We start from the raw sequence: 27,047 nt of genomic DNA, 5'->3' as shown, positions 1-27,047 counted from the left end.
TAAAATTTCAAAGATTTGTGCAATATGTACTCGATTCAGTTTTCCCCAAATTCTATGAAATTCAGAGAGCCCTTTCATATTTCAAGGGTTTAATCTTGAACCCACCGAGTCTTTTTGTAAATGTTTCTCCTATAGGCCTAACTCTCTTGTCTTCTAAGGGGTCCTGTGAGGAACTATATTGTATTCTACAGACAAGGAGAAAAATGATTGATTATCTCAAAGAAATACTATCAGAAAATAGCATAATTTAGCAGTTTCACTAATGAGAGATTTTCCCTCTAGATTGCTAACATGGTTTCGTTTGAATAACTGAGACCCTATAAGAAAAGTTTAAAAGAAAAATTTGTGAAGCAGAACTTTTTTTTTCCTCTTTCCTGCCTCATTAATCATCTCACAACTCCTCAGATTTATCTTGTGGCCCTTGAGAGGGGCGCCCCCCGGTTGAGAACCAGTGGACCAAACAAGTGAACTGTATAAGCAGCATTTAAAACAAGCACCACCTCCACCAGCTATGACAGTAAAATGCTGCTTACACATGCATGCATCAGCATTAAATCTAGTAATGTCACATATCAGTCACAAGGGACATTTTTCTGCAGAGCCTTTAACTTTTAAAACTTTAAGTACATTTTGGAGTCGCATTAAATGCAATTTTTTCTTGTTGTATTGGAACTATTATTTTAATAAAGCATATAAGTAGTGATTACTGAGATGCTGAGGAAAGAAGATGATCGGAATCCTGGATACCATTATGATCATGCATACAGGGATATAAATGACCCATTTTACAAGACTCAAACTAAGATGAAGTGCATGTAAACAAACTAACTGCTCTGCCATCAGGTCCTAGAACCACCAGAAGGAAGTAAGAAGAATCCTGTCCGATTAAACATTTGCAATATATGTTAAACTCTGTGGCGTTTCTGTGAGTGGAGTTTGGACATTTTCCAACAGTATGAGTTAAGATAAACAAATGAAGTCAGACTTTGACCTCAGTCTGTTAAAATCCAGATGGACAGCTACCCTCAGCTGATCACTGTTCCATCTACCAGAGCAACTCCAGGTAGGAACCAAAGTCTCGACTGAAAAACAAAGAGACTCACTTCACTTTATGTTTGATCTCTGTATCATGTTAGAGCATTTGTGGATTACATGCTCTGTTCTGCTGCTGGGTCAGGAGGCAGTCAGGGCAGATGATCTGTGTGAAGAGACTCTGATCATGTGTGGTGTGCTGTGTCAGTGTGTACTTACAAGAATGTAACTAAGCACATTTACTCAAATACTGTACTTAAGTACTTTGAGCTACTTGTACTTTACTTGAATATTTCCATTTTATGCAACTTAACATTTACTTCACTACATCTTAGCGACAAATATTATACTTCTTACTGCACCACATTTGTCTGACAGCTTTAATTACTTTTCAAATGAAAGTTTTTCATCCCCTTCCTGTCTGGTGACAACCATGTATCTCCAGATGTGTTGATTTTGAATGTTTGTGATAAACCGAAGGATGAAGTGTTCCTTCACGCGTTGAGAAAATTCTCCAGCTTCTTAAGATCAGTAAACTCTTAAAAACCCTCCTGGATTAGCTGGAAAATGCATCATTACAAAGCTGAAAACAGGGCTGTTTTTCTGACACCATGAAAAGCTGAATTTTTAGGGGAATGTAGTTCTCACAAGACAACCATGAGGACCTCAGAAACATATAATGATCTTATAGGATATGACACATGGCTGTAGATTAAATTACCAAACAGTATATAAAGGGGTTTAAATGAACACAGACTTAAACATCTATGGCGGTAAATGCAACATACAAATGAATGCAGTGGTAATATTATTCCAAACACATCATATAATAGTAAAACATTCTACTGCACAATGAGCACTTTTACTTTTGATACTTAAAGTATATTTTGCTGGGAAAAAAAATACTTCTGAGTCAGCAACGCTTTGAATGCAATAGTGGAGTATTTTCACAGTGTGGTATTAGCACTTTTACTTCAGTAAAGGATGTGAATACATTTTCCACTACTATTACTCATGTTGTGGGGACATGAATCTGTTCACACAGTCACACTGTGGGGACTTGACTTCCTTTTGAGTGCAGTGCGGGGAGCAGTGAGAGCTGGCTTTAGGGGAGTGTCTCTGGGACGCCAGAGATCACTGTCTAGCCTCCTAGAGGTGTCGTGGGACCAACTAGACAAAACACTGGTGACAGGAGGTTCCCACCTGATGACCCCAAAGACATGTTAGTTATCACTGCTCACTGGTCTGTATAGTTAAGCCTTGCCATAACAGCTTATCATAGGGCTTAGGAGGTTATTCACTGAGTGCTGATCCTTTCTCTAGAGCACAAATTTCTTGTATTTATTTGAACTTGAGGATGAAACACAAGTTCCCACAACATGAGTCATTAAGTTTTAGGGTGAAGACTTGAGTTAAGGTCAGGGTATAGGGTTAGTCTCCTGGAAATGAATGTAAGTCAATGTAATGTCCTCTGAAGTGATGAAAACACGACTCAAGTGTGTGTGTGTGTGTGTGTGTGTGTGTGTGTGTGTGCATCACATGGTAAGGATATAGCAGACAATTAGTGAACCATGGAAAGGCTCTGGGATGTGCTGCAGTAACACCACACTGTGACTAATGCCATATACCTGTATCAGCTATTTCTAGCAATAAGGCTGGGTTCGCAGAGGGTTTATATTTCCACTGAAACACTGAGTGAATGAAAAACGAATAACAAGAAGCAGGTCACTGAATGGTAGGCTATTTTTGCTGCTTTGTAGGCTGAATTTTTGTCTACATGTGCACTGACTACTGCTTTATGAAAGTCTTGAATGTATGTACACACACACACACACACACACACACACACACACAGAGTGCTGTAGTGTGGGAGTTAATGAATTCAGATGTGAGTGATAATCAGTAACTAAGTATAAGGACTTAGTCACGATGACTGGGTCCAGTCCACATGAGAAAACCTCACACTCGTCTCTGTCATTGTCTTTCCTCTGTCAGGTCCTCAGGGTCAAAACATGAGCACCTTCGTGACTCTCTCCACAGGGCAGAGGATGCCTGTGGTCGGACTTGGCACATGGAAGAGCGCTCCAGGACAGGTGGAGCAGACTTTGTTTGTTAAGACCAACCATATTTCTGTACATTTTTAAACAGGATGAAGTATTGTTGGACTGTGTCTGTGTCCATGTGTTTTCAGGTGAAGCAGGCAGTGCTGGCAGCCTTAGACTGTGGGTACAGACACATTGACTGTGCTGCTGCATACAGCAATGAACAGGAGGTGGGAGAGGCTCTGGCTGTCAGGGTCGGCCCTGGTAAGGTGAGAGACTCTAGTTCAGCTTGAATCAGATATTGAATTTGACGGTTCATTTCTTGACCTTGGAAGCAGCAGTTGACAAAACAATCTCTGCTCAAGATCCTCTTACCTGTTGTTGTGGTTTCAACCATATCACACGGTTTCAGGTGTTGGTTGACCCTTTATTACCTGTCTACTAATAAACTTTTGATGATAGACTGATTATCAATATCAGAGCAAGTGTGAAACATTTTCATGCCCTCTCTCCGATTCATCATGTACCTCAAACTACCTTCAGCTATCAGGTATTTTCACTGTATTGTACAGCAAATGTTTGTATATCCTTTCCCTCAAGGCTCTGCGTCGTGAGGAGCTGTTTGTCACATCCAAACTGTGGAACACCAAACATGACCCGCAGGATGTTGAGGAAGCGTGCAGGACCAGTCTGGCCCACCTGGGTCTCTCCTATTTGGACCTGTACCTCATGCACTGGCCCATGGCATTTCAGTGAGCGACTGCACACAGTGAACTGGTTTTATCTCTGTATAGTTGTTCTTGTGTGAATCAGTGTGAAATGATACAGTGTCACATTAGCTGAAGTTGTGTATGTGGATGTTTAAGGCGGGGGAAGGAGCTGATGCCTCGACACGAAGATGGAAGTATTTGTTACTCCGACACACATTATAGAGATACTTGGGCAGCCATGGAGAGCCTAGTGGACAAAGGTCTGGTCAAAGCCATAGGACTGTCCAACTTCAACTCCAGACAGGTTGATGACATCATCAACATGGCCAGACACACACCTGTGGTCAACCAGGTACAGTGTTCTTTCTCATAGGCCAAAATAAATACATTTGATTAAGTTTGATAAACAACAGAGAAGGTGTCATTCAGAAATAGGCTGAAAACTGTCAGATGGTGTGTCTCATTGTGTCACAGGTGGAGTGCCATCCTTATTTGTCTCAAGTAGATCTCCTGTCTCACTGTCGGTCAGTCTACCTGCAGTTTAACATGACATCAAAATGTATTTTCTTCAAGATCACTTTCATCAAATATTGTTCCTACTGTGTCAGTAACAGTGTGTCAGTAACGGTGCATGTCCCTTGGCCTCAGGTCAGTGGCAGTTTGTGTGACAGCCTACAGTCCTCTGGGCAGCGGGGACAGACCCTGGGCCTCTCCTGATGAACCCAGTCTGCTGCAGGATCCTCGACTGGGAGCTATCGCCCAGAGATACCAGAGAACACCTGCCCAGGTCATACTCAGGTAAGAACCAAAGCTTCAACTTCAAAGTTAAGCTCAGATGTAGCAGATACCAACAACCAGGACCAAACCTCTTTAGCTTTTAATATATGGTGCCCTTTTGGCAGGTGGCATGTTCAGAGGGGTGTCATGTGTATCCCTAAGAGTGTGACACCCTCCAGGATCAAGCAGAACTTGCAGGTGTTTGACTTTTCTCTGTCAGAAGACGACATGAAGCTGATTGAATCCTTCAACCGCAACGAGCGCTTCATCGTCCCAACAGTCGAGGTGAGTCACTGATGTTATGATGCCTCGCAAGATTTTAACAGGACGTCTCAAGCAGAGCCCATATAGACCTATGACTTGTGTTTATATACATGCGACAGCCGTCTTAGTCCAAAATTAACTTAAAGCTTGGACTCACAGATGACGCCACATGGCTGACACATCAGCCTGTTTTAGATCTACGAGTCTCTGATGAGCCAGACTGTAGGAATCTGGGTCAAACGTCCTGACTCCTGAAGATTTCTGTTGTAATCAACCCATATATGTAGCTATAATGTGATCTTAACTAATGTATTGTCTTTTTTCACAGAGAGACGGCAAGAGAGTGTGGAGAGATGGAGAACATCCTCATTTCCCCTTCAATGATCCTTACTGAGTCTACACACAAGGAATGTTGTGTTTTTGAAATTTCTACATTAAATGAAAATATAATCAAAATTAAATTAGCTTTTGCTCTTTGGGAAGAATGTCATTGACATAATAAAAATAGTTAAATGACTAAATTTGTAGAAGAAAGTCTTTAAAACATGTTTTCCCCAGTCTTATCTTTATTGAGATTGCAGTGAAGAAAACTGGCTTTTCTTCCACTGCCAGAGTGACACTATGTGGTCAGTAACAGAACTGCCTCTCTGCCAGGTGACAATGGCTTTGATCAGTGTTTCTCAACCAGGGGAGCTCCAGAGGGGTCGCCAGAAAATGGGGAAATAATTTTCACTATTTAACTCACTATAAAAGTGAGCCCAATGTGAGTATAAGTAGTGGTTGATAACTATACAATTAATATCTATCAACCACAGTCTTTTCAGATCAAGCTCCCTGAAGCAAATTCTTATTAAATGGGTGTCCATGACCTAATGTTTATCAGTTTGGGTTAGCTTGACACAAAAGCAGTTGAGAACAATGGCTTCGATCGCCTGCATGTCTCACACAGTGAAGACTTTTTCAAGGTTAAATCATCACTGAGTCATTGCAGCAGCACCGCTCTGAGAGATCACACTTTCAATCATGTTGCGCTGAACACAACTGATGAACAATTAATTATCCTTTTCAATGTCAGGTAAAAAATTAAATGCACAACTGCTGTGAAAATCCATTCATCCCTCTCCCTGTTGATGCTTCCTGGCTCACCAAACAAAAAATCTCAATAAAATTTCCCCAATGAAATGAAATTCACCATCTTAATTTTCTATAACTACAGTGGAAACATCTTATAGTGATCATGTTACAGTGACAAACTGCTTAAAAGGAGGAGAATCATTCCTGGATAAATGCTGTTAAAGTAATTTGCTGATAGTATTCAAGTAGTCTCCTTACAATGTTTGAGTCTTTTCTTAAATGACATATTATTTATACTTTACTCCCATGATACTGAGGCTGCTGCTGTGTGCACACTGAAATCATGACAGGAAGACAAACTGCCAAAAATGAGGCAATGAGATGCTGCAACGAAACTTGGTGTTCCTCAGGTTACCATTTTCTAGTCTACTCAAACAGTGACAATGGTTATAGCTGCTGCTGATGGAGACAGAAAACAAATGCGCATAGAGAAAACACCTGTGCTTGTCCACGTGATGCCCACCATTACTTTGCATTCATGTAATCAATATAAAAATGTTAATTAGATGGTTATCTGCATGATATAAAGACAGAAATAAAAACAATCTGTTTAGTGATCAATTTAGCCCGAGTGTGATCACTGTAAGAGGTTTCTACTGTCTATCTTTATATAGAAGATACGTACGAGCCTTAAATTGAGTACAGATACCCTCATCAGACAGAATGCACGTAAACTACCAATAAATAAGTTTCAAACGGACACTGATAACACTTCCATTTTGTGAGATTTTATTTTCAACAACATAACCTTGACAAATCTGTAATACATTATATGCTACTGTTTATTTAAAAAAAAAAGAGGAAGTCATAAGCAATATGTTTTTTCTTTTCTTTCTTATAGTCTAGCATAGAATCCCGTCACTAAAGCCATTCATGTTGGTTGTGATATATGGAGAATGAGGCCACTCAATAATACCCCACCCCCCACCCCGGTCCCCCCCTCCCCAATCAGCATCAGTCACTCACCTTCCATTTCCAACATCCCCTTACCCCCACCCACATCAAAGCCAGGGTAAACCAAGCGGCTACATGCTTTCTCCAAGGGAAGTCATACAAAAAAAGGGAACACATGAAAGAAGCACAAAGTCCTAAAAATGTGGAATCTGGTGAGAATTTGTACAGGTGTGATCCCGATACTGACCACTGTGGGGCAGTGTACATTTATCCATAAAGGTCATCGTCGTTGTCTTCGTTGAACACTGGATTGCTGCCAGTTCCTCCTGTGCCATGACTGGGACCACTGCCTCCTGCAGCACTGGAGGGAAACCTGAAAGATAAACAAGAGTCATTTGCCCTTTTTATAGTGACTGACCTGATATGGTGAATAGTATTTCTGGCAGGTATGAACTAATAACTATCTTATGTAGTCCGTGATTCTAGGAAAATGCCATGACTAATATGATAAAGCTTTTCACAATCATTTTTAAAAACACAATATGACTAATATCTGTTCAGACAGAGGAAGACTTAAATACACAGCTACCTGCACTCATGCTAATACAAAATGTCAGAAAACGTACCTGAAGCTGCCAAAACCACGGCTCTGCTGCAGTGTCTGAGCGAACATCTCGTATTTGCGAATGTCATTGTCACTGACGGAGCGACGGGCGAATCGCATTGCCTCCTCGAAGTGGTCCTTCCTAATCTCTGGCACAGGATCATCCTCTTCCACCTCCTATAGGGGGGGAAAAAAAGACACGGAGTGGTGATGACAGGCAAGACATCTGAAGCGGTAATGCACAGAGGCTCACTCAGATGTGAAAAAGCGACTGAGGGAACAGGAACAAGCACTGACCATAGCTGATGGGTTGGTCTGCCTCTCCCTCTCTCTGCGAATCTCATTCTCGATGCTCTCTCTGATGGCCAGCTTACACGCCCGCTGGCAGATCTCTGTCAGATCTGCTCCAGAGAAGCCATTGGTCATCTTTGCCAGGAAGTCCAAGTCCACATCCTATCAACAAAGTACAAACATTTTAAAAAAAGGCTCAGGTTCAGAAAATGTATCATTAGAACTAGGTATCAGTGCTCGATACCTTTTTAAAAAAAAAAACAAAGGTATACAGTGAAATAGCCCAGTCCCAAGTAGTATCAAACTTCCCCAGTCAAACAAAACCTGCATTTGATCATTTTTGAACCCCTTTCTGGAACAAATTGACTCATTGTATGGTTTTGCTCACAGGCAATCACCGCAAGCATTCTTTGCTTTTATGCAACATGCGATTGGTTCACTACTGAAGCAGCTACAAGCCATACAGCCTGGTGTGGTGACTGAGTGCAATTTATTGATAGAGTTGTAAAAATGAATGCAAACGATATGGGATGGTAATGTCAAATGAGGTACTCTATTGGTATCGGTATCACTTTAAGGGTACTGGTATAGCAGTTTTTTAACGCTATCAAGCCATACTTAAATAAATTTTAATTCTCTTGCGACTCACTGATTGGATTTGCTGCATCAAAATAATTTTCTTTTCTTTGTGTCATGCTCCTACAGGGGATCTTCTAGTATCATGAATAAAAGCTGATATTTTCTAACAAAGTGGGAGTATTATAAGAACAGCACAGAAATAAAATCACTTCTAAGACTGTATTTGACAGACTGAAAATAAAAACGTCTGCACACAAACAAATAATAAAAGAGAAACTATGAGTGCTAGCACTGTCACCTTGCTGATGGGGCTCTTGCGGAGGTTGGCTTTCAGGATGCTCATCCTGCTCTTCTCGTCGGGCAGTGGGATGTAGATGAGCTGATCCAGACGGCCGGGTCTCAGGATGGCAGGGTCGATGATGTCTGGTCTGTTTGTGGCTCCGATGATGAAAACGTTCTTCTTGCTGGACATTCCATCCATCTCAGTCAGGATCTGGTTGATGACACGGTCAGCTGCTCCACCACCATCTCCCACGTTGCCGCCACGGGCCTTGGCTATGGAGTCCAGCTCATCAAAGAAGAGAACGCATGGGGCTGCTTGACGAGCCTGGAAATATCACACAGATAACACAACACAATATAAAAATGAATTCTGTAGGTTGAAATTGAAGCTTGTGGTGCTGCAGAATAAATGCACACATTCAAAATTTATTTTTTTAATGACAGACACCAAAACATAATTGTTACCTTGTCAAAGATCTCTCTGACATTGGCCTCAGACTCTCCAAACCACATGGTGAGCAGCTCAGGTCCTTTGATGGAGATGAAATTTGCCTGGCACTCATTGGCGATGGCTTTGGCCAGCAGAGTCTTACCACAACCAGGGGGGCCATAGAACAGCACACCCTTGGATGGGGTCATGCCAAACTTGAGGAACTTGTCTGGGTGCTCCACTGGGTACTGAATTTAAGGAGAGGGAGATAAACAGTGAGATAAAACATTCTAATATAATGGTTTGTGATACATCCATTTCAGACACTCTTAACGTCTGGAGGCGGTTCATACCTGCACCAACTCCTGCAGCTCCCTCTTGACATCATCCAGACCTCCGATGTCCTCCCAGGTGATGTTTGGAACCTCGACAACCGTCTCCCTCAGTGCAGATGGGTTGCTCTGGCTCAAGGCCCACTGCAGGACAGCATCAAGCATGTTAGTACGAGCTCAGAGGGCCAATATAAGCCAATTGAAAACATTTCACTTTCACCATATACCAAAGACCATAACACAACTCTTACCTTGAAGTCATCCATAGTGACAGCAAGTGAGTTCATGACTTCAGCATCAATTGTCTCGTCCTCAAGGTCGATCAGGTCCATCTTCTTCCTGATGGCCTGCAGGGCAGCCTCAGAGCAAAGCGCAGCCAGATCTGCACCGACGTGTCCATGGGTTTCATTGGCTACCTATATTAAGATACAAAGAGCACAATATTACTTTCCTGTCCAGTACCATACCCAATATACCTTATTAAGTACAACCACGAACACTACTACTGCAGTGCAGTAAGTCTAAATATGATGATGGATTATATTTATTGATTTACTGTTTTTTGTTAAAAAGGTGTACTATGCAGGATTGTGGTTACTGTTTGTTAATACTGAAAGTAAAAGTAAAAGCTAGGACTAGGACAAAGATTTTAAATCATCGCTCGGAAAACCCTCAAACAACCAAGATTCTTCAAGCCACATTTAATAGTTACATTCTGTCATATTCTATGTCAGTAAACAATTTGGCATTAGATGCAGTTTCCTATGTAGTTTTACTTGGAACATACGGGCAATAATGACAACCACATGACTCTACCTCTCCTCAGAGAAGCAGTGTGTGGTGTGGTGTCACCTGACTGCAGGAAAATAACAATGTGTACAGACCTGTTCTAAGTCGACATCGTCAGCCAGTTTCATGTTCTTGGTGTGAATCTGGAGGATCTCCAGTCTGCCTGTGGCGTCAGGGATGCCAATGTCCACTTCCCTATCAAAACGCCCTGGAGGTGGGGAAAGTTCAAACACACACACTTATTAGTTTCAACTGAAACAGGCTTGGAGCAATAAGCCAGTCTGCAGGAATTACTTTTACTTTCTGTCTCCTCTCTAATGGTTTAGCAGCAAAAGTAACATTACAACAACAACATTACAAGCTGTTAAAGGAACCATCTACATTTTATAAAGTAACAGTATTTGATGAATAAGCAAGATCCAATTCCAGTTCTCTGTCAGGGCCGTCAGAAACATCCTGTCAAACACTTTCACATATGTCACAAACTGTTGGACTGCACAGTGTTGTGAGAAACTGACCCAAAACTGAACTGCAGAGCCCACAAAATAAACAGCAGCCAGCAGTTGTAATCTGTGATATAACATGCTTTTGGTGAGCCATGCGCACAGAGCAGCTCCAGGTTATATAAAACAAAACACAGTAACTTGGGGTCTGTTGTAGCGACATTTCTCAGGGTGCACAACTCCACTAAGGTGATGCTGTTGGTGAAAATTACATGATTGATACATCACTAACAGTGCTAACAGTGGGCCCTACAGTTATAATATTTTTCCCAGGTAACAAGAAGTGCAGCAAATTACTGATAACATTTTAGTAATGATATTACAGTAACCCCTAAAACAAATAACTCATTACAATCTTACGTTTGTTGTTAACCCCTTCACCTCCAACAATCAATCATATTTAAGGTTTTATTTTCGTATTTGTCACATGCACGTCACAAAACAGCAAGCTAGCTTAGAAGAGGGAAATGCTTACATTAGCGACTAAATATTCACATTACTTTGATTTTGTCAAGAGGTAAGATGACAAGTCAAACCTCCTTAAACGCCTACTACGACTGGCAGCACTGCAACATGGAGCATGTGGAAACACACCCTACCAAAGGTGAGCTCTCCTCAGTCACGGAGGATGGCTGGCTAGACAACCAAAACTGGATCTGACTAGATATGTCGTGGATGAAATGTTGCCGGTCTCCACAACTGACTCTCCGTCTTTCAGACAGATTTTTGGGAAAATACCAGGTACAGGCAAGAGAAGACCTCTTGGTAAAAAAAACTTTTGTGCTAAACAGAGATTACCCTGACACTCACAGAAAAGTGCACATGCAAGGTCTAAATTTTGAGGAGAAAGGACTTAATGTTAACTACCAATTTTGTGGGATGTAACAGGAAGGTAATGTAACAAGTGTTATGAACAACTGTTTGGCAGGGAGTAATAAGTAATATGATTACCTCTCAAAGGTGTAACAGCAAAATAAATTAAATTAATTTGAATAATGAGCCCAACAATGATCCCTAATATTTGATGAGTTCACATAACCAATAGGAACGATGCCATAACAATGAGACCTGGGGTTGTAAGAACTAAATTACTACTGATATTCACACCTTTATGCACAGGCCTGTGTTGGATGGTTCTTCTAGTTGTTAAGATACTGCAGTAACTCAACACATGCTTAAAACAGATAATTTACCAAATCTCCTGAGGGCTGGGTCAATGCTGTTGGGTCTGTTGGTGGCAGCCATGACGATGACATGAGCTCTCTGTTTCAGGCCGTCCATTAGAGTCAGCAGCTGGGAAACAATGCGCCTCTCCACCTCTCCGTGAGTCTACAAAGAAACACAACATGAATTGTTACTATACACATAAAAACACTTTAATATCACAAAGCCCCTACAGCTATATTTTAAATGAGTGTGGGAAGGAATTACATTCCAAGCAAAATACCAAAACATGAAAAGAAACTATACAAAAACAAGCTACATTTAGTCTTTTCAAGGTCTGGACAATGAGCCATTATTTCAAAACACTCGCTCAAAACACTGTTATTCAGCGACACATTTAGTTTTCCTCTCCTCCCACTCACCTTCTCTCTTTTAGGGGCAATTGCGTCAAGCTCATCAATAAAGATGATGGCAGGAGCATTCTTCTCTGCTTCCTCAAAGGCCTTTCTCAGGTTACTCTCGCTCTCTCCTGCCAGCTTACTCATGATCTCAGGACCTTAAACAGAAAGCCAAAGAACATTTTGATTTTAGAGGAATCTTCACAGCATGTACTACATTCAAATAATATGCATGAAACACGAGATGAACCCTGTACCAACTACACATTCTAGTGATAGATAAACGACTGCTGCTCTAGAAGTAAAATGGTTGTCTACTAATCAGAAGGTCAGTGTTTGATCCCTGGCCCCTGCTATCTACTTGCTGAAGTGTCCTTGGGCGAAATACAAATTTGTGCATGAATGTTTCTGAAGAGCAGACTGGCACCTTGCATGGTAGCCTCGGCCACCGGTGTAAGAATGTACGTGTAAATGGTTTAGTGGTGCTTGTGTTGTAAAGTGCTTTGAGTGGTCGCTAGGACTATAAAAGCGCTATATAAATGCAGTCCATGTTCAATATATACACATTTATTCCATCCCTCTTACTGGGAGATGAGACATCTATTTTACAACAGTTTACAAGTTTACAAAGGTGAGTTGCACTCCCTGCAGCTAGCTAATAATTTATGTCCTCTTTTATAAAGCTCAGCCAATTTTGCAATTGTTCTGAAGAGATGAATGCAAAAGAAAAACTGATCTAAAATGATGCACAAGTTAAATGTTGCTTCTCATTGTATAGTCAAGCAACCACTGTTAGGATTCTGATTAAAAACCTCAAGCAACTACGAGGCAACACTGTCGAGGGTACACTCAGTATTATTATAAAATGGCCAAGACTGGCAATAAGTGTCTATAGAGGATAAATACAGATATGTGTTCACACCATTGATCAGGAAGAAGAAAGCTCCAGTTTCATTGGCTACAGCTCTGGCGATCAAGGTCTTTCCAGTTCCAGGGGGTCCATATAGCAAGATTCCACGTGGGGGCTGAAAACGGGAAAAGCAGTCTTTAAAATCAGAGCTTATTCTTAAATTAAAAACATTTGCAAGATAAATAATGGCAGAGTGAATTACACATTACGCTCAAAGTAAGTCAAACAAAACCAAAAGCAGCAAACATACATGTCATGAGGTTTACGCTTGTGTACACTTGAAATGTACTGTACATTAGACATACCAAGCATAGACTCCTTAAGTGACTCAATGATGTCAGTTACACAGCAATATCTGGCTAAAACTAGTCGATGTTTACTACTGTCATTCCTGCACAAGTATGACTGTAGCTCAACCTGTGTGTTTTAAAATTAAGGATGGATGCATCTTGTGTCATAGATAGATAGCAACTATACCTTTGTATGAGAACAAGTGCTATCCTTTAAAATTCAAAATCTACAATGAGGGCCAAATGTGTTCACTTGTTCCTCAGTGCAGATTAAAAGGGTGTTTCACCTTGACTCCTATGGCCTTGAACAGTGCAGGGTGTCTCAGAGGCAGCTCCACCATCTCTTTGATCTGAGCTAACTGCTTCCTCACTCCTCCAATGTCATCGTAGCCCACCTCATTCAAGGACTCTTCCTCATCCTGCATGTTAAATCAAAGATATTCAAATTTCAATACATTTTTTTGATAAATGTTAACCCATGCACTGTGTGTGCATCTGCTACCCACCTCTCTCCTGATAGGCTCTCCTTCACAGTGAATGACCGTATCAGGAGCAACGATACAGTAGGGAGAGGGGTCGGTCTCTACCACTTTGAACTCCACAGCACGCATGCCTCCTCTGACCAGGAAAATATCACCTTTACGTGGTAAAAGAAAATCACGTTAGTTTTACCTCTCTACAGAAACATCTGATCCATCAGGCAAAATATTAATAATAATAATAATAATAATAATAATAATAATAATAATAATAATAATAATAATAACAACAACAACAACAACTATAATAATAATAATAATGGTTCTTTGTTCTCACCTTTGCGGATTGGCCTGTAAGCCTCAAGAAAGTATGGCTTCAGGTAGACTTCAAACAGGTTTCCAGTAATTCCTTCTACTGTGTCGTCTATTGGGAGGACGTGGATCCTCTTTCCGTACTTCACATCAGGACATGGCTGAATGCTGAGGGAGATATCAGACTTTAACACCACTTAAATTCTTTTCACAGCCCTTCAAAAAAATAAAAAAAAATTAAGACTAGTGTGTTTTTCCCCACCTGATGACATCACCCAGCCGGACCCTCAGATTGTTGCGGACCACCCTGTTCATGCGAACCTTTTCATCGGAGCAGGTGTCGTCAGACAGCACAATGCACACAGTCTCCCGCCTCTTCTTTCCTTTCATCAGCACTGTGTCTCCACGGAAGAGCTGCAGCTCGTCCATTTTGGTCTTAAAAGACATTTAACAAAAGTTATTTAGTGCATCTCAGTGTTTTTAAATTTAAAATATCAAGATGTAACTTAACATTTGAGCTATTACAACAAATCACAGGGTTTTAGCCTACCTGAGAAAGAGAGACCACACTGTTGTCTTCATTGATGGATTCATCAACAATCAGTCTGTTGGGTCTGTTCTTCTGTTTCAGAATCGCAGTGGCTAGATCATCATTTTTGGATCTATGAAGAGGAACAGATGAAACCAGTAATGGATTGAACCAAAAAAAAAAAAACTCTTGTGGAGCACCTTCCAGATCTTCTGAAGGTCCTACAACAATCAAGCTGCAAAGTTACTAAGTAATAGTCTACAGGAAACCATCAACATCTTATTATTCCACAACAAGTGAATGTCAAGTGTGATAATACATCTATAAAAAACAAGCTGGCTCATAAGGTGCCCTGTGACAGTGAAACCTCTCAGAGTTTCTGATTTAGTTTCTCGGGTACGTCTATGGGGATATGGAAAACACCCCTTCACTAAAGGTCCTTTGGTGGACAGTGTTCTGTGCTCAGTGAACTCCTTACCAACTGAACTCTGAATGAATTGTGACAGATCATTTTAAAAATAAATCAAACAATGTCTTAACAGAGGTCAGCCATACTTAGTACTCAGGCATGAGTACTTTCACTATTGATTGTTTGTGTTTTGTATTGCAAGTTGTAAACGTATTTTTACTGTAATGCCTCTGTACCTATTTATGAGGCCATATAGGAATACGAAATGCACATTAGATTACAATATAAATGGTATGAGGTTTTCGTCAATTCTAGTAACCTTATAATTTAGTGTTTATGTGCCTACATTATTAACAACAACAGTAACTCTAAGAATAAATAACCATTTATTGCTGTAAACAGGACGTATACACAACTCGCCAACTACCACGACTAACCGGGTAATATGCACTATCGTGCGTGCATTCAACCAACAACAGTTTAAAATTGACCATTATTAAGGTCATTATTAAGGTTAAAATGGCAACAAGTTTCCAGAAAAGTCTATGATCGCTTTTTGTAGTTTCTCTTTCATGTTGTTAGCATGCTAATGCTAGCCTTTAGCTAACTGACTGGCGAGCAAGCGAGCCCAGATGACACAGCAAAAGAAATAGAAAAAAAAAACTTTGTTAGCTAACGTTAGCTCGGTTCCTCCACAGAAAGACCAACGTTACAGCTTTATCGTGATTTTAAATACATTAAGTGTCGACATGTGCGTGAGCTACCGAGATGAGCAAATGTGTTATTTCATAACGGTTAAGCTAACAGCGAAATAGACCCCGTGTAAATTGTCGATCTTTTAGAATGAATAGCCTAACCCTGTTAGCCGGCTAGCTTTGGTGCACTGTACAGAGTGGCTATCGCCAGACAGCTCGTCATGAAGTTAGCCATCCGGATGACTAGCGTAAACGTCGGCGTTTTCTTTCGTGTAACCGCTGGCCCGTTAGCTTGGTCTGTGCCTTTTGCTCATTAGCTTTATAAGCGTCCCACTGAAAATGTTAAACTAATTATCAAGACAGGATATAAACCGGCTGGTAGGCCAACTTGTCGGCGTGATGGTGGATGGCTTTGGCCTTGACACCGTTGCTAAGCTAACGTTAGCATTCAAACACGACAGCGATGACTGCGCTTTGTCAAGTCGCTGTCACACAGCTGGCTAATTTCATACAGTTAACTGGCCAACGACACCCGTTTGGATGACAACTGTCAACGTTTCGTCGGGGTAATAACCAACTGTCACTGGATTTGCAATGTTAGGTTATTCGAGCAATGGACAAAAGTGCGGAGGCTGAAATAACTGACCCCATTAGCTCTCTTGCTAGCAAACTCGGTAATGTATTAGCAATCGAGCTAACTTTAATAAACTAACGTATTCTGAGCTGGTGTTAGCTGATTTTAAAGACATTTGCTAATAGCCATTGTTCAGAAAACCGCAAAAGGACAGAAAGATATTTTTACTTACTCCCCTCCCGAGGCCATGGTCGTCCACCTGGATTACTATTAATAAATAAAGAAATTCTAGCTAAATGTTTAAGAGGCTTAACCGGTTCTCGTTACTCAACGTTCTCTGTGATTTCACACGAAAGAGCAGCCGTTTCCGTGCTCCTCTTTACAATTATACCGTGAGCTGGACGCATCTGGTATTCTGATTGGCTGGAGGCTACTCATCAGCTTCAGCAACCAATGACAGTACCTGAAGTCTGACGTCACCAAGAATATTGTGGAAATCTGGCCAGTTACAAACAGGTGGGCTGTTCCTATTTTCACCAACTTTCCTCTCATTTGTCGTTTAAGCCTGTCACCAAACTTATGTCATCCAATTGATTTCCACCGCGTTGTTATTGAGGAACCGTACAAACATAAAATTGGTCTTTTACTCTTGTTAACAGCCGCAAATGGTGTAAATAAAAGTGTACATTGATTTGTGCGTTTTATTTGTAGATACAATCCATACAAAAATCTGTACAAATAGACATTTTACAGTAGCAACATTTTATAGTGTGTGTCTTTTAAAGTGGTATGTATTGTGCTTTATCAGAGCATAATATATCTTTTAAGTAACAGTATTGATTACGCTTGCGTGGTCAAAGTACATATTTTATTTCCTAAAAGCCAGTTCAGACCTTCAGTGACCAAACAACAGTTTGTCAGGTAATCTTCATTTCATGCATAGACCACCTGCCAGGTTCACCATCCACACCATGCGCTCACTTTCAAACACTGTAAGCCCTTTCAAGATTCTTTATTTTGTAGACCCAGTAGATGTGTGTTTGTTGTTCATATGGGTTTCAGTTCACAGGCCAGAGAAAGTTGATCCTGTTCAGTAAGTGATAGGGTATTCTTCTTTTGTCTCTCTAGGCTAAAAAGAAGGACCGAGTTCCTGTATTCGCTGGTGCAGCTCTGTGGAGTCCAACATAGGGCCAGACTGGGGTTCCTGTAGGTACACAGAAAGACTTCTGCAACACAGAACAGATACACCTGTTAGAAGAAGAGTAACAAAACAGCATATGTAATGTGTTCTGCCTAAAGTAACAAGAGACTGAATAAACTACTGGGGACTTAAATACTTTCTATGAAAAATATCTTTTTCATACCTAATACACTGAATCAGAACATTATCACATTGTATCTCAATATGTGGCATAAGAACAGTGGTGGAGGAAGTATACAGCTCCTTAACTGAAGTAAAAGTACAAACATCACATGGTGAAAAATACTCTGTTACAAGTAAAAGTCCTTAATTGAAAGTGTAAGCTAAGTAAAAGTCACATATATTTAAAGCTGTACATGTGTAACCTGGGCACTCAAGATGAATTTGAGTACGAAGTGTGAACATACTATATGACATAATGCACACTACAAACTACAAACTTAGCAAAGACATTGTATATAAGAATGTCAGTGTCTTACTCCTCTGAGATTTGTGTGGGGAGGCTCCAGGTATTTTCCCAACAAGCTGCGGCCTCCCGTCGCCTGCCAAGCCTCCACAGCACCTCACCACACCAGAGCCCTGCACCCACACACTCTGAGACAGCATACAGCATGATTACATGCTCTAACAAAGGACCACACAACTCAAGTAGATTCATCACAGTTCTATGATCCGTTTGTGTCAAACTGATACAATTCTTGGCACACACATGAATGGGACTGTAGCTGCTGTGTGTGAAAAGCTCATATGTAAGATATGAAGATCAATGTTAAAGTTTAGTTTTCACATCGATTAACGATCTGCTCCTCATTAAAGAACAGAGAGGATTTGTGGAAAATGAGTTTTACTCTTATTCAGACCCTCTTGTTGTACTGTCATCGAGACATTGTACAAACACTATTATAATTGCAGTTCAAACTACAGGCCTAAAGTGCATATGCTGTGGTGCTTTGGTGTTACTCCTGTGTCAGAAACAGTGTCAACCTTTGCTGTATATATTATTAAGGTTCATACTTGTAAGTTTTTTTTCCTACAAAAACATGTTTACATACTTCCATAACACTTTATTTCCCTCATACTGTCTGTGCTGGAACACCTGTATTCACCCCCTGTCAGAGATACTCAATTTTTGTGCCCAGTCTGCTCTATTTGGTCAGCATTTCTGGGTCTTCCACCTCTTTGCGTCTATGCATCATCATTGCAATCAGGAATATAATCTCTATAAACAGATTCTGCATATGTATGACAAATCTGTAGGCAATGGTACGAGATTCTGATTTCTGAAGCATACTGGTTTCTGTTCGTAGTCCGAGTAGTATTGACAAATCACATCTGAGCACAATCAAACAATGTGGAAAGCATTGGCTGAAATGCAATCTTGGAACCCATCGGCTATTAGCTGACAGCTAAAAGCTGACTCTTTTCTAATTTTACTGCAATTATATGCAGATATCTCTTTATAAAGATTTGCCAAATGTTTTCTGGACCTGTCTCAAGTTGTTAATCAAACTAAACAATGAGCAATGCATGGAAAAGGAAGTATTGGCCTGGATATCTGCTGGCTACAACAGAGCTCCCTGTGCTAGGAAAGGTTGCGCCTCCCCCCACAAGGGTCTTCTTGTGTTGGCTCTGCTGGTTGCAGTCGCCTATGATTAACCTTACCTCTGTTTATTGTTTGTAAAATCACTAGAATACATGATGAAGAAGGGTGTCTTGCCCTAAGTGTCCTCTGGCCATTTGAAAAAGAGTGCTGTCCTAGTCTTTAATTGTTGGGTTACATTGGAGCTCCAGAAATATTGGCCCTTGCCCTCTGAGGCTTTATCCTCATCAGACTGATAGATGTTGGATTACAAGATTGCCAGGAGAGTGACTGTAATGTAGTACTGCGGCACTGTCTGCTGTGAAAAACACCAACATCAGCTTCTAAACAAAAATCTTCACAATGACATGTTCCATCAGGAATATGGTCTGAAATTGAGGAGAAATTATTAATATAATTGCATGTTTCCCTGATGTTAGCGTGGAGCTACATGTAGCCTGCAGCAGTGTAGCCTATGTATTGTAAACATTTGCAGTAGTGTGCCTGAGGCAGATAACTGTATAAGAAATCATGACAATAAGGAAGAGCATAATAAGTCCCCTTTAAGTTACAGCTGTGGTGTGTATACCTGGGAATGCATGCATGCTGAGCTGGAGGTCTCTCAGTGCCTCTCTAAGTTGGTCTGTCTGAATGAAGCTGATGCCCCTGCCAGCTAGTGAGAGCCCCTTCAGCCTCTGCAGGACACACAGATCTATCCCCTGCTTGCCAACCATATCTGCAGCGGGAATCTGTGGTTGGAAACCTGTCATGGACCAATCAACAATATAAAATGTAAAAGTAGCTGTTGGGTGTGTAAAAAGGACAGTTTCTCTCCAAAATGTCAAAAAAGTCAGAAAAGTACTCACCTCTCTTTTTAAAGCACACTTTCCCCAGCAGGTTCACACATCTGTAATGCAGAGTACAGTCTTAAGTGTTAATTTATAATCCCCAAACCTGATGACAGAAGTGAAGCCAATTTCATCTCACATGCCTTGTATAGTGAGTCACAGCTTGTTTCCAGTCCTTCAGGTGAGCATGACAGTGACCCTGGAGCATGTAGGCAGCCCCCGCCCAGAGCACCGTCGCCACCCTATCCTCACACTTTTCTTCTGGCTCTTCCAACACCAGCTTCTCTGGCAGCAGGTCCAGTGTTGTAGTGATGACTTCATCGCACAGTGCCATGCAATCAGCTGGCCGCTGGGCCGTGAGCAAGGCAGCGCCAGCCTGCAGGTAAAGCTCGGGCAACCTTGGGAGGGGAGGGCCCTCAGCATGCATCTGAGATGGAGACAAACAGCAAACAGATGTCAATTAACATGTTAAGAGAGCATCCTTCACTGAGGAAAATAAATTATGACTTCTCACATATAAGCTCACAGCATGCACAAAAACATATCCAAAGCTGTTTCTTAAATTATCTTGGGTGTCTGTCAGTATTTTCAGTCTTACTCCATGTTGATCTTCTGAGTGAAGAGCAGCCAGCAGGTCCAAATAATATTCTACACCCTCTGACACCCTGAAAGAACAGCAACAAGACCCATTTAACAACTACAGTGCATCAACTATACAAATCTCCATCTACATTTTCTGGTTTTTAGCTGTTGTTAGGTGCCAGTAAAAGACAATAACAGAGACTCTTCACTGGTCTTCTCACCTGCCATGGAGCACACACTTCAAGGCTAGGCTGTGAAGGACAGAGAGGGCAGAGGGAACTGAGAGCAGGCTGCTCAGTGATTGGCTGTGCAGCAGTAGGGACGGAGAGAGATGAGCACCAGCCGGAGCAGGCTCTGTGGCAGAGGGCAACATCAAAGTCTGTGGGACACGAGAGGCTTCATGTTTCAGTATGCAGGCCTACACCTCCAGGAATATGTGTCAGTGCCCCAGATAAACTGTCTGGCTCACCTGTTAAGGTGCTACTCTACTAAGACAAAAGCAGAAAATATTTTTTAACAATACAAATAATTCATCTGGTACTACAAGACAAACATTTAGAAACATTGTACAGGCACTTGGCTGTTTTTTTTTTGCTTGTATTTATAACTTGAGCTACTCACTGAGTGCAGCAAATGAAGAGCTTGTATCTCAGCCTGTGTGTTGCCAAGCTGTCTGTAGATGAGCATGCTCTGGTACAGAGCACACACACACCGGGAGTCTGTCTCCAGTGCTTTCCTGTAACACTGCAACGCCATCTGAGGGCGGCTCTGGAGACAAAACCAAACACACACACACACTCACTGCATACAAATGCTCACACCTGTTATGCCCATTTTTCATTTGTATGTGTGGATTCTGTCTGCATGTGTACCATATGGGCGAGGCAAAGGCCTGAGAGGAGGTGTGTGTACGCTACTAGAGTTCTGGGAGCAGGCAGGGAGGAAGCTATCTGCAGACCAGACAGCGCCTCTGAACTCCGGCCCTCACTCAAGCTTTCTGCACCTTCATGAAATATGGAGAGCAAAACACAGGATTAATTACTCAGTACTACAGACACAAGGGCAGTGTATTGATATTATATTGACACTGTGATGCCAGATATCATCTTGGATATCATATTGTAAGTGTTGTCTTTTCCTGGTTTTAGAGGCTGCATTGCAGTAAAGTGATGCAATTTTCTGAACTTACCAGACTGTTCTATTATTTGCCTTTACACACATAGTCATTTTATCCACATTACTTATGATTACATATCAAAATTCTCATTGTGTAGATGTTTTGTAAAAGCACCAATAGTCAACCCTACAATAACGCTGCAATATCAACATTGAAGTACTTGGTCTAAAATATTGTGATATCTGATTTTCTCCTTAATACACAGCTCTACCGTAACACTAACACAAACACTAACAAATCACAAAATATAAACCCCAACACATCACTTTGCATTCAGATAATGTTTTGCTTGTATTACTACTGAGTTTCTCTGCCCATCTACTGTTTTGGTTGCACCTGTGCAAAAAAAGTATACAGATTATACCGAGGTGAAATATATATTTAGAAATTAAAAAAAAACAAACAAATATATTCAATGCTTAAGATTCAGCACTCTGGTTACAACAAATTGTATCTGGTCCTTTAATATGCATTAACCAAAAACCTGAGGGTTGCTGACCTTGGGCAATCAAAGTGCAGATCTGCAATAATTCAATAAGAATTCTTGGGTCCATCACCAGCAGTGGAAAATCAGAGGACTTTCCCTTTGGCTCGCTCTTCCCATCATCAGGAACTCCAGCAGAGAGTCTCTCAAACGCAGAGAACAGCTCATCCTGCATTACAGGAAAAAATACAGTATAGTTTTACAGTATCCCCCACAGTTCGGGACTGGATGCTGTAGCATGCTGGCAAATATTTGTTTTTGCTGGCAGAAACAGGAATTATAAAAGATATAATTCCAGTGACATGTAATTAAAAAAGAAGAGAGTGGGGGAAACTGCATTTGAATTATCTTGAAGAAAGCTTTTATTTCTTTCTTTCTTCTCTTCAAACAAGCAAGCAAACAAACATCATATTTAATTTCTCTTTGGGACAAGAGTACAAATCCAACAATTATAGAGGGCCATGAGATGAAGAGGAAGGAGACAACATAACCTCAAAACCAGCATAATGAGCAGGTAAGCTTTAAAATTAATAGATATATATGGCACATTTCTATATCACATAGCCTTGGTTACATCACACATGGTTTTGTCTCTTGGACGCTAACTGAGACCCATTGCTTTAGGAGGACTCAGTGTAGTGGTTTGGTCCCCACACACACCAGAGGCTTAATGACATCCACCTAATTAGTCTAAGCAAACTAGACTAAAAGGGGAGATGGAGCAGAGTTCCTTAAACTACACCAAACAAGCGAGGTGGGAACACAGCTTAAAAACAGGATCTTACCTGAAAAACCTGTATAGTTTTCAGCTGACAAGTTGACAGCCAAATTGCCCACTGCAGACAGAGGAGGTATAGTACAAAGCGATTCAAAGCGGTGTTTCCCTCTGATTTGAGAACTGTTCTCCAAAACACAGAAGGGTCTGAAGCAACAAAGTCAACTCCTGACATCTGGAGAACTGTAAGGGGCAAGAGCAGGCTGTTAAAGTCAAGAGACACGGATAAGTAGCATTAGTGGTATGGGCTTTAGGGCTGTAACAAATAGTGTGGAGCTTCATTCTTCTTCAGTCTACTTATTCTGTTAAACCCCGTATGTCTGCATCAGGCTTAACTAATATCATTAGCATTATACTATTTGTAGAATTAGATTCCACTGATGGCTGTGTAGGATTGTTTTCAAGTCATGTGATCAAAACGTTTCCAATTACTCCAGAGGGCTGTAAAGTCCAAAGGTCAAAATTTATTGGAAAAAGACAGATGTAATTGTTTCCAAAATTCACAACATGTTTTTAATCTTTTGAAATAATCTGCTTCAATCTATAGTTATTGCCATTTAGCCCTTAAAAAAAACATTTGTGGTTAAAAAAAAAAAAAAGTTTGCTCTCCCACTTGCCACACACAAAGGGAGGAACACACATGTCTTAATGGGGGCGGTCTAGCAGCACCTTGAACTACATTAATTCATTAAAGAAATCTCATTTAATTCAATTAAATGCTTTATTCAATTTGAGGAAACTGCTTGAGAATATAATTAAAATTCTATGGTGACGTCATCATAAAACATGGTGGCAGACATTTAAAGCTTTATTCATAAACGTCAACAGAAGCTCCAATTTTTTTTACAGTGCAGGCCTACCTCTCTCTGTGGCTCGTGTGAGCAACAGCTCAGCCTCTGAGAAGTGAGACTGAGCTACAGAACACACACAGGCATTGTACACCACTGTCAGCTCCAACTGTGTGTGATCTGCAAGAGGAGGGATACCTGCAGAAGAAGGGCATGGGGAAGGAAAGGAGGGAGACAGAAGACACATAAAGATAACAGCTGAGGTTTCCACCTTAACATATTAGGCCTTTGTATTATGAAGGAGACGGAGCACCTTGGATTTTCATTAAAAGTTTGTGAAACTCAGAGGAACACAATCTCAGATGGGTCTGGCTCTGGTCTCGGCTCGAGGCATCTCCTCCTCTTTCTTGCTGCTGAAACAAAGTGAAAGCAAACAGGAAAGTAAATACAGGCACTGCACATATGTATAATTTATAGGCACTCATACTTAACTTGAGTATTTACATCTTATGCTACTTCACATTAATACTATACTATAATTTGAAGGAGAGTATGGTCCTTTTACTTCCTGACTTCTGTAAGATATAGTAATGAGTTATCTTTCAAGAGATTTTTCATACAAAACATAATGATGAGTTTTACAAAGTGGATCCAGATGCCCAACCGTCTACATTAAAGGAGTACTTCACCTACAAAATGACCATTTGTAAATCAATTAGTGATTCCGTGTTACCCTGAATTCATGCAGAATTTTTCTTGCATCCCTCCACGGAAAACAGCTGACATACTGATCTATTGATCGATTCTGGACCACATTTAGGAGCACGTTTTATCAAGTCTCATTTATGGGGGCGCCGGTGGTTTAGTGGTAGAGCAGGCGCCCCATGTACAAGGCTGTTGCCGCAGCGGCCCAGGTTCAACTCCAGCCTGTGGCCCCTTGCTGCATGTCACTCCCCCCCTCTCTCTCCCCCTTTCAAGCTTATCTGTCCTATCTATTAAAGGCTAAAAAGCCCCAAAAAATATCTTAAAAAAAAAAAGTCTCATTTATGCTCAGCATTTTCCAAACACAGGCATTTTCATTAAAACCATACTATTTAAAACTGGATTGAAAGTGAAACCCATCTATACTCCCTACAAAGCTAGACTCCAATACTGAGGGTTTTTTTTGTGAAAATTCATGTCTTTGGGAGGTGGCTTAGATTATACTGCATGAGTTGTGTGAAAGTTTGTGAACGGATGTTTTGATATACTTTTGCTGTTGCTGACCCTGTCCTCAATCAAATAATCAGTGTTTCCTGTTTTCAACAGAGGACGAAAAGCCTGGGATGAAAAGTTTGGTTTTATTTGCATTTTTTTTTTTTCAAACTAGTGCTGCAACTAAATTAAAACTTGTTGAATATAGTGGTTAAAAGACTAGACTTTGTATTAAAAAAATAGTAGTACTGTGAGGTTCCTCTCACTCCTTAAAGGTATAAAAATGGCTTTGTCAGACCCTGCATTTGGATTCATCTCTAAACGCTGCTAGAGCCGAGTGAATGACTGCTTAAGCTGCTGAAGCATCAGCGTACACTGTCATGTCTTACCCCAAGACAGGCAAATCAAGGTTTCATTAGACCACTCTGGATTAGAGTATTAGAAATTGTAAGTTGTTGGTTTAGTTCAGAAAATCCCTTTAAGTCCAGAGTGTAGACAGGGGTTCAATCGCAAATACCAAACATATCCAAGTGTGCATTTTCTGTTATAATTGTGGGTCTAATACGTGTTGAGTTATTCTAAGACACTGCAAGACAATAAAAGGCCCGCAATTGAAAGAATGGGTTAATGCAATGGTGGAAATAGCATCTTATGAATGTATGCTCAGTAGAATAAATGGCGATCAGGAGAAATGAGTATCTCCTTTGGGACCCATTATGGACACATATTAAAATGGAAGATAAGCCTACATAATTATGAACTTACTCTGTGATTGTGTGACCCTGTGGAGTGATGTATGACGACATATATGTGACATTTTTTGTTTGTGAGTTTGTTTTCTTCTCTTTCTTTCTACACTTATTTGTTAATTTTTCTTTATGTACTGGAGTCCACCTCCATATTAGAAAAAATACGTGCCTTTGTAATAAGCAACATTTTGATTAGTAACTGTAATTCAATTATGTTTTTTTCCCTCAGTAACTGTAATTGATTATAATTACATTTAGTGTGTCATTGAACTACATGTAACTAGTTACTCCCCAACACTAGTGACTACACAAGTGACATTAAAAGACATGCATGCTTCCTCTACCTGTGGTGATAATAAAACATGTTGCTGTCTAGCTGAAATAATGAATACTTCAAACACAGTAGTGAAACACTGTTTATGGAAACAACACATAAAAGATCTGCATTTTGTTAGTAGATACCAGAAGTACAAATTTAACGCTAGCAAGAATTAGTCTTAATCGAGTCTCAAGCATAAACTGGTTTAACGTTACAAAACCTAATATTAACGGAGCATTTTAGCATTTAGTTAACTAACATGTTAGAGGCTAACGTCAACAGCTAAGAAGACGAGACACTTAACCGCTAACTTCCTACCTTCCATTTGTTTACCAGCGCGTTGTTTTCTTGGATCCATCTATCTAATAAAGAAAGTGGTTTATACATTACACTAGATATTAAATCACTGTTTTGTAAAAAAGTAAGTGCTGCTTTGTTTGAACTTTCCCTCGTTTGTCAAAGGGGCGCTAACACCGGAAGTAAACATGAGTGAGTTCATTGCAGTGCTGCCCCCTGTGGACAAACCAGGAAGTGACACCGACAGTATGCTAACTGTCCAGCGGGTGGTGCTGTGACAAACCTTTGAGTTCAGTTGTGTTCTGGAAAGTTCAGTTATAGGATTTTATTTTGCTTATTTTTTACAGCCATCAAACTGTGAAGCTTCTGTGTTTTTTGTATTTGGTCATTACTTTATAACCCTTCAAACAAACCTACAGACACATTCATAAGTGCAGAGCCTTAATGTATTCAGTTTGACTCTCTGTCCACTCCTTAAAAAAATTAGCATTAGCAGAAGCATCCTCCTATAATCACATACACACACACACACACACATACACACACAGGTATAATGCAAGTAAACACAAGCCAAGGCCATAATTGTATTGCAGCTGAGTCATCCTTGAGACTGCCAGGACAGCCATTTTTC

The 27,047-nt window shown here is 40.7% G+C and overlaps 3 protein-coding genes across 5 annotated transcripts; 1 reads left to right on the top strand and 2 right to left on the bottom strand.

The window, feature by feature from the left end:
- Positions 1-990: 990 nt before the first annotated feature.
- Positions 991-6,668, top strand: akr1a1a (aldo-keto reductase family 1, member A1a (aldehyde reductase)). The gene is made up of 9 exons (XM_033619268.2): positions 991-1,063; positions 3,028-3,125; positions 3,224-3,343; positions 3,675-3,826; positions 3,941-4,136; positions 4,259-4,308; positions 4,433-4,582; positions 4,687-4,846; positions 5,154-6,668. Exons 1-9 carry the CDS (start codon positions 1,012-1,014, stop codon positions 5,217-5,219), a joined length of 1,044 nt encoding a protein of 347 aa, XP_033475159.2. The 5' UTR covers positions 991-1,011; the 3' UTR covers positions 5,220-6,668.
- On the bottom strand, positions 6,666-16,827 carry vcp (valosin containing protein). Its single transcript, XM_033619262.2, has 17 exons — positions 16,656-16,827; positions 14,767-14,878; positions 14,479-14,651; positions 14,242-14,384; positions 13,932-14,062; positions 13,713-13,844; positions 13,148-13,250; positions 12,250-12,383; positions 11,857-11,992; positions 10,256-10,368; positions 9,623-9,787; positions 9,393-9,515; positions 9,075-9,287; positions 8,626-8,934; positions 7,755-7,910; positions 7,480-7,634; positions 6,666-7,226 (listed from the first exon to the last, which is right to left on the bottom strand). The coding sequence occupies exons 1-17, from the start codon at positions 16,670-16,672 to the stop codon at positions 7,121-7,123; spliced, it is 2,421 nt and encodes an 806-aa protein (XP_033475153.1). The 5' UTR covers positions 16,673-16,827; the 3' UTR covers positions 6,666-7,120.
- Positions 16,828-17,110: 283 nt separating this feature from the next.
- Positions 17,111-26,684, bottom strand: fancg (FA complementation group G). 3 transcript variants are annotated; one of them, XM_033619265.2, is made up of 14 exons: positions 26,438-26,680; positions 24,171-24,267; positions 23,930-24,055; positions 23,080-23,252; positions 22,310-22,463; positions 21,506-21,636; positions 21,255-21,401; positions 20,855-21,012; positions 20,650-20,716; positions 20,195-20,478; positions 20,070-20,110; positions 19,793-19,966; positions 18,104-18,218; positions 17,111-17,649 (listed from the first exon to the last, which is right to left on the bottom strand). In XM_033619265.2, exons 1-14 carry the CDS (start codon positions 26,504-26,506, stop codon positions 17,553-17,555), a joined length of 1,833 nt encoding a protein of 610 aa, XP_033475156.2. In that variant the 5' UTR covers positions 26,507-26,680; the 3' UTR covers positions 17,111-17,552. The 3 variants fall into 3 exon arrangements, with proteins under 3 accessions (XP_033475156.2, XP_033475155.2, XP_033475158.2); XM_033619264.2 differs by having other exon boundaries at positions 24,171-24,270; positions 26,438-26,675; XM_033619267.2 differs by lacking the exon at positions 18,104-18,218 and having other exon boundaries at positions 24,171-24,270; positions 26,438-26,684.
- Between the last annotated feature and the right edge of the window lie 363 nt (positions 26,685-27,047).

Source organism: Epinephelus lanceolatus, chromosome 9 (genome assembly GCF_041903045.1).
Source record: "Epinephelus lanceolatus isolate andai-2023 chromosome 9, ASM4190304v1, whole genome shotgun sequence".
NCBI classification, from domain to species: domain Eukaryota; kingdom Metazoa; phylum Chordata; class Actinopteri; order Perciformes; family Serranidae; genus Epinephelus; species Epinephelus lanceolatus.
The sequence above is the reverse complement of the archived record's forward strand: the minus strand, read 5'-3'. Positions and strand labels throughout refer to the sequence as shown.